At 45.1% G+C, this 6,000-nt stretch overlaps 2 protein-coding genes across 5 annotated transcripts in view; one reads left to right on the top strand and one right to left on the bottom strand.

The window, feature by feature from the left end:
- Positions 1–432: 432 nt before the first annotated feature.
- On the top strand, positions 433–4,447 carry SRP14 (signal recognition particle 14). Its single transcript, XM_064512450.1, has 5 exons — positions 433–581; positions 1,145–1,217; positions 1,867–1,979; positions 3,138–3,170; positions 3,560–4,447. The coding sequence occupies exons 1-5, from the start codon at positions 558–560 to the stop codon at positions 3,647–3,649; spliced, it is 333 nt and encodes a 110-aa protein (XP_064368520.1). The 5' UTR covers positions 433–557; the 3' UTR covers positions 3,650–4,447.
- Positions 4,448–5,348: 901 nt separating this feature from the next.
- The window catches only part of EIF2AK4 (eukaryotic translation initiation factor 2 alpha kinase 4), a 44,778-nt gene continuing 44,126 nt past the window's right edge, over positions 5,349–6,000 (bottom strand). For all 4 annotated transcript variants that reach the window (XM_026095756.2, XM_064512448.1, XM_026095755.2 and 1 more), the window contains one exon: positions 5,349–5,887. In XM_026095756.2, coding sequence (XP_025951541.1) covers positions 5,833–5,887 — 55 coding nt within the window. In that variant the 3' untranslated portion in view covers positions 5,349–5,832. The remainder of the gene's footprint in view (positions 5,888–6,000) is intronic.

The following is a 6,000-nucleotide window of genomic DNA, read 5'->3' as shown; positions in this document are numbered from 1 at the left end:
CAAAAGTTGCTTTCCTGAAAAATCGCACTGAGACGCTATTACACGCCGGCTTCAGGGTGGTTAAAATTTCAGTGGAGACAGAACCGAGCGGGAACGGCCTCCTCCCTGCAGCACCCATTCGCGGTGCCCGCCTTTGTGTCCGTTAAGCAGCCACTCAGCAGCAGCGAGCTTGCTCCTGGCAGTAACTGGCCAGCACGGACGACGTGCGACACCGGCTGCGGCAGCGCGCACGGCCAGGTAGGCGGCCCCGCCCCGCCCCCGCCGCCAACGGTTGCCTGCCCCGCCCCGCCACCGCGCGGCGCGGCTGGCGCTTGGGGGCGGGGCCGCCGCGCCGGGTGGGGGCGGCAGCTGGCGGCTGACGTGGCGCTCCCGCTCTCCGGGGCGGAGCGCCTGCGGGGCGGGGCCTCGGGGCCGCCCCGCCCCCCCGAGGGACGCTGCGCGGTCTCGAGCCATTCGGCGGGAGGCGCCGCCCCCGCTCCTCCGGCGGGGCGAGCGGGGGGCGGGGCTGCGGTGCGCGTGCGCGCGGCGTTTCCGGCAGGGCGGCGCGGCGCGGCGGGATGGTGCTGCTGGAGAGCGAGCAGGTGGGAGGGCGCCGCCGGGTGGGGGGGGCCTCGGCGGTCCCCGGGCGCCGGGCCTGTCCGCTGCCGCCCCCCGGGGCTCGCGCGGCCGTCGGGGCGGGTGGGGCGTGCCGTGCCCTGTGCCGCGGCGGAGGCCCCGCGGGGTGCCCGGCGCTCGGCGGGGTGCGCTAGGCCCGCGCGGGGCGGCCCCGGCCCGGGGGCGCGGGAGCGGCGGGGGCGGAGGGGCTCGTCGTGCCGGTGCTGTCGGTGGCGGCCGGAGAGCAGAAACGCGGCGCTGCGGCGGGTCTGGGGTTTCAGCCTCTCTTTCCGGAGTCGGAAGCTCGGACCGGCCGCCCCTGGCTGGTGCTTCGTGTCTGGTGTTTCCGCGTGGAAAAACATGTCAGTTCTGCTTTTCTTAGTCGCTGCTGATTCCCGGGTGGTTGCGGGCGACTGGCTTTGTTGTAACAGCGCCATCCGAATGAGGCAATGGCTGCTCCGCAGGCAGAAATTACTACGCTGTATGGCGAGAAGCAATGCATGCTTGTGTGGTGGCCTTCAGCCAAAGATGGGGTCTCTTTTTCTTGCAGTTCCTGACAGAGCTTACAAGACTCTTTCAGAAGTGCAGAACTTCGGGCAGTGTTTTCATAACACTGAAGAAATGTAAGTTTTAAGTTTCCTATCAGGTTAAAGTGATATTGGTTTAAATTGAATTTCTGATGTTGCTAATATCTCTTTTAAAAAGATACAGTCTTAGGCTGGAGTATCTGAAAACAAAAGTGGCAGTATTGACAAAATGGTCAAATTAGTTGCAGCATTGATGATCGTAAAATAGGGTTGTATTTCTGTCAAGCAATATGGAGACTTTCTAATTATTGAAACAGTAATTGGAAATGTTCATCTTCAGACTTCTGAAAGAGAAGTGCAGCGTTGCTTTCATTTGTTTATCATGTTTCTTAGGAAGGTTCTGGATAGCTGGCAGTACTTGGCAGGTCAAGCATCACAGGTCGCAGTTTGAAATGCATTTAAAACATAGTGCTGCTGAAGCAAGCAGTTCCCATGGTATACTAGTGTAAGGACTGACACTGTTCAACGGGGTATTTTTTGGGCAGATCTGGTTTACGGAGCAGGTGCTGCTGGGGTCATAGGGAAAGGGGGTTGTGGAACGATATGGCAGCAGTGTCAGCTCAGACGGCCTTAAATTCTAGGTGTTTTACAAATCTCCTCATGAGTTATTTTTAACATCTCATGTTAGGAGACATCCAGTGACTTTAGCAAAATGTGAGTTGACAGGCTTTGTCTTTCAATACAGATGATGGTCGAACAAAACCAGTCCCACGCAAAGGCCACGTAGAAAGTTTTGAACCAGCAGACAATAAGTGTCTTCTAAGAGCAACCGATGGAAAAAAGAAAATTAGCACAGTGGTAAGTGACAGCCTCAGATCAGAATGATTAGCAGTCCAGCTTCACTCTGATGTAATGTCCCATATTGTAAGTGAAATGTCTCTTGATACAAGTTTTAAGAGAACTAACCACTTAATACCATGAAGAAATTGTATGGTAGCTAAACACAGCTGAAATTTTTATGCCAAAGTGTTAAAATTGCTAAAGTCTAATGCTTATACTTCACCTCAGTGTTACAGATGGTATAACTGATTAGTTTCACTCTATATGTATACTGGATTTTGCTTCAAAATGGTATTGCTGGACAGCAGAAAGGGATTGTGCCTGTTTTCAGCAATCTTGGCTGCCATGTCCTGGGTGAAATTCTCTGGAGGGATGGGGGAAGCTGCTTCGAGACAGAAGGATGACATTGGGGAAAGGACACAGGACAGATGATGTGACTCCAAGGAGAAGACAGGTACAGGCCAGCTTCAGGTGACAAGAGGTAGCTTCCTATAGGCCTAGATGGTTGGCTAAAGGTTGTTAGAACCCAGGAAACAATTGTGTGTTCCCAGACTGAAACAACAGAAAAATCGGTCCTTGTTTCCTGCCAAGAGTGTGTGTGGATGGGGTAGACTCTTCTAAGCCTCAATCTCACCTAGTATGCCTGAATTTCTTATTTTACAGAGGTATGTGTATTTCAGGAAATCTTAACCTTAGCTGTTGAAAACCTGATGTGTTCACTTTAAATGAGAGATGGGGAAAGGCTGTAATTGATTTTGAAGTCCATCACAGAGGAGATCTAAGGAAAATGTTATTTTGAGAAAGAGTTGAGAGAATATGGTCTATAAAATATCTTACTCCAGGGCTTCTATCTCCACAAAAAATTAAGATACATCCCTACAGTGAAACAAAACCTTCCTTATAATGTTTCTCCACCTTTTCTCTGTTTGAAAACACATGACTTTTGGGGGAGAAGGCTAGAGGATTTTGCTCATTTAGTAAGGAGTGGTTTTGGTTTTCTAAATCAGTGAAGGCCTCTGACATATCAGTTCAGCTTATCTAGCACTGAATGTGATGAGTTGGTCCAGCTGCTGCTAAAGAGACTAGATGCTCACTGATGGGTAAACATGTACTGATATTTAGTTTATAATATATGCCAACTTTTTTCTTGATTAACCTCCAGTATTACTTTTGTAGGTGAGCTCAAAGGAAGTAAATAAATTCCAAATGGTAAGTTTTGTATGCCTCTTATCTTCTTCTTTTGTAGGTATTGGGGAGGAGTAGTCAGTAGGAAGCACTGGACAGCTGTGGACTATTATCTCTTTCCTCCTACCTGTGAATGGGTTGATTCAGTGCTAAACTGGAATACAGACTCATCTTAGACTGTCTGTCTTTCTGCACTTGTAATTAAAAAAAAAAAAATCCAGCTGTATGTTAGCTAACTTTTTGCACTGATAAGAGCATGATTCTGTAACAGAATTGAGAGAATGCAGATACATATCTATGAGTAATACGTTACATCTAGTATGTTGTCACTCAAGTATTTGTTCTTTCAATGGTTCTAATTGTTCTTTCAATGGTTCTAATTGTTCTTTCAATGGTTCTAATTGTTCTTTCAGGCATACTCAAATTTGCTGAGAGCTAACATGGATGGCTTGAAGAAGAAAGACAAGAAAAGCAAAAACAAGAAGAGTAAAGCAACACAGTGATGGAACCGTGTCCTACCATCACTTTAACAGACTAGACCCTTGCTCAAAGCAAAGTCCATTTCTTTTTGAGTTACCACTTGTCCTTGGCTCTCCTTCCAGCAGGATACTGGGATGCGATCAGTACTTGTGTTTAAACTGAAAGCCAAAAGTGCTTTCTGTGGATTGTTGTATGGCAGGAGTATTTACAGGGTTATACTGAAATAGCTTTACACTCAACTGCCAACTAGTTCTGTACTTACACTGCTGTTTGTTTTGTATTAGACAAATGGGCAGTGTAAAACCCATTTGGGGGGTAACACAGGGTGAAGAGAAATGCACAGTAACATGAGCAAAGTGATGCTAAAACTGGAGTCTCAGTGACAGAGGCCCAATTTTATAGATAAGCCTCAGTAGTACTAGGGAAAGTGGGTGCCAATGTATTATCGGGAACAGCAGCTTTCCTGTTTATATCTTATTTTGAGGGACATGTCTACATGATGCAGTGCAGATATCCCTAAGGTAGTACAGTGCCTGAGCTCTCACAGAGCTAATCAGCTGTGTCTTTGCTCCACGCTGGTAACAGCTCTGCTGATTCTAGTTTGGGTTGGGGGAGGGCAGGACTCTGCATCGTGTTCCATTTAGACATGGCTTAAGACTGCTCATGTCAACAGATTTTTTTTTCTTTATTAAAGGCTTCATCCTTCAACATATTCAGGGATCTGAATTCCCCATACTTAACATCTTAAAGTTGCACCTTTGTAGAAGCAGATGTAAAAGTTGAATATTTAATTGTTCCTATTAAACGCAATGAGAAATGGATGTGGTTGTAATGACTGATGTTATTGCTTCAGCAAACAGCTAGGAATGACAGTTATCTATGCATTTGGGACTGACTTGCTCTTGATGCTACTCTGAGTGTTGCTGTTGCAACTTTTGTAGTTATAAGAAGTTTTGGGGTTTGTCTGTAAAGTTACTTCTTCACATATTTTAACTTTGCCCTCTCCTTCACTGCAAGAATAAGGCTGAAAACATAGGCATTTGATAATGCAATGAGCCTGCAGTGCTGAATACAATCATTTTGGTAAGTTAGAGAATGAAGAAACAGGAGCAAACTCTTTAAATGAAAGGTAATAGTTGGGGAGGAGGGGAGGGAGGGTAAACACCACTACGCTTCTGGAAATCCCAAGCTTTTCTGCACAGTCACTCCCATACTGTAACTAATTTGGTGTGAAACATATAGTTAACTAAGGCTGCTATAGCTCATCTTTAGATTTGCTTAACTTCATTTTTCCTGACAGCTGTACTACTGTATAGCTAACTATGTACAGCCATTACAGACAACTTTAAAAAGCCTTGAGGGGGAAGCTCTAACTTCCCCATCATTTCTATGTCTTGAAATACAAACTTAATCTGACAATCCTCATGAAGAAAGTTCACTCAAAAGTTGTTATGCCTCTAAGCATCTGCAGGTTGTTGTTTTTCTTTAAATCCATGGACTCAGGTCCTTCAGGTCTGAAACAAGTTTTTCTGGTATCAAGTCTTATTTTATCTCCCAGGAAGCAGCTGCTTGATTTAAGTGCAAAAGTGTGGGCATGACAAGCATAGGCAACCAGGCTTGTAAGAACTCTCTCAAACAACTTTAAGTTAATCTTAGCCCTGCTTTTTATATAGAGATTTAAGATCAAAGTAGTAGTTTAAAAAAACAATCTTGTAATACATATTTCAAGAAGTGTTCACTAACCAAAACTTTTATTTTACATGAAAGCCGTCTTCAAAAAAGTTTAAAGCAGTCTTTTAGAGCTGAAGTTAATACATCTTCTCTAATCCTTGATCGGAGTTTCTCATTTCAGTACTACTGTTGCTTATTGATATGACAGGCATTCTGAAACTATGTTATAAGAAAAGTTTCACACCTGTACAGCTGATAATTTCTTTTGCATGGTAAGGGGACAAGAATTGCATGGTATCACATAGCGCTGGCTGTAGTCAGACTTTGCTCCTTAAGTGACTATAAAACATTTATTTTGACTTTTTTTAAATACATTTACAGTCTTATATTACACATCAAATTCAAGCTGGACATGTTAAAAAAAAAAAAGCAGTAGTCGCCTATCTCATATTGTAACAAACAGCTTTCTGCAATTCTTTTATGCAAAATACTGTTGTCCGTTAGTGGAAGCATCCTATAGAGGATGCTTGGAGCACTAAAACAAAACCTTGTATTCATCTCGGTAACTGTACAGGATAAGTGCAGGAACCCTGCAGAGGGAAGGAAAAGAGGATATTTAACTTTGGAACTACAGGTTCAAAAGCTGCTATAACAAAACGTGGCAAATCTTGGCAATAAGCTAACAGTAAAGATTCAGTGGAAA

Source organism: Dromaius novaehollandiae, chromosome 5 (genome assembly GCF_036370855.1).
Source record: "Dromaius novaehollandiae isolate bDroNov1 chromosome 5, bDroNov1.hap1, whole genome shotgun sequence".
NCBI classification, from domain to species: Eukaryota; Metazoa; Chordata; class Aves; order Casuariiformes; family Dromaiidae; genus Dromaius; species Dromaius novaehollandiae.
Note: the sequence above shows the minus strand (reverse complement) of the source record. Positions and strands in the feature narration are given on the sequence as shown.

Excerpts from the sequence above, each read along its gene's own strand:
- SRP14 (XM_064512450.1), top strand. The coding sequence starts at position 558 with ATGGTGCTGCTGGAGAGCGAGCAG. Across the intron at positions 582-1,144 it reads TGCTGCTGGAGAGCGAGCAG|TTCCTGACAGAGCTTACAAG; the intron begins GTGGGAGGGCGC and ends TTTTTCTTGCAG. Across the intron at positions 3,171-3,559 it reads AAGTAAATAAATTCCAAATG|GCATACTCAAATTTGCTGAG; the intron begins GTAAGTTTTGTA and ends TTGTTCTTTCAG.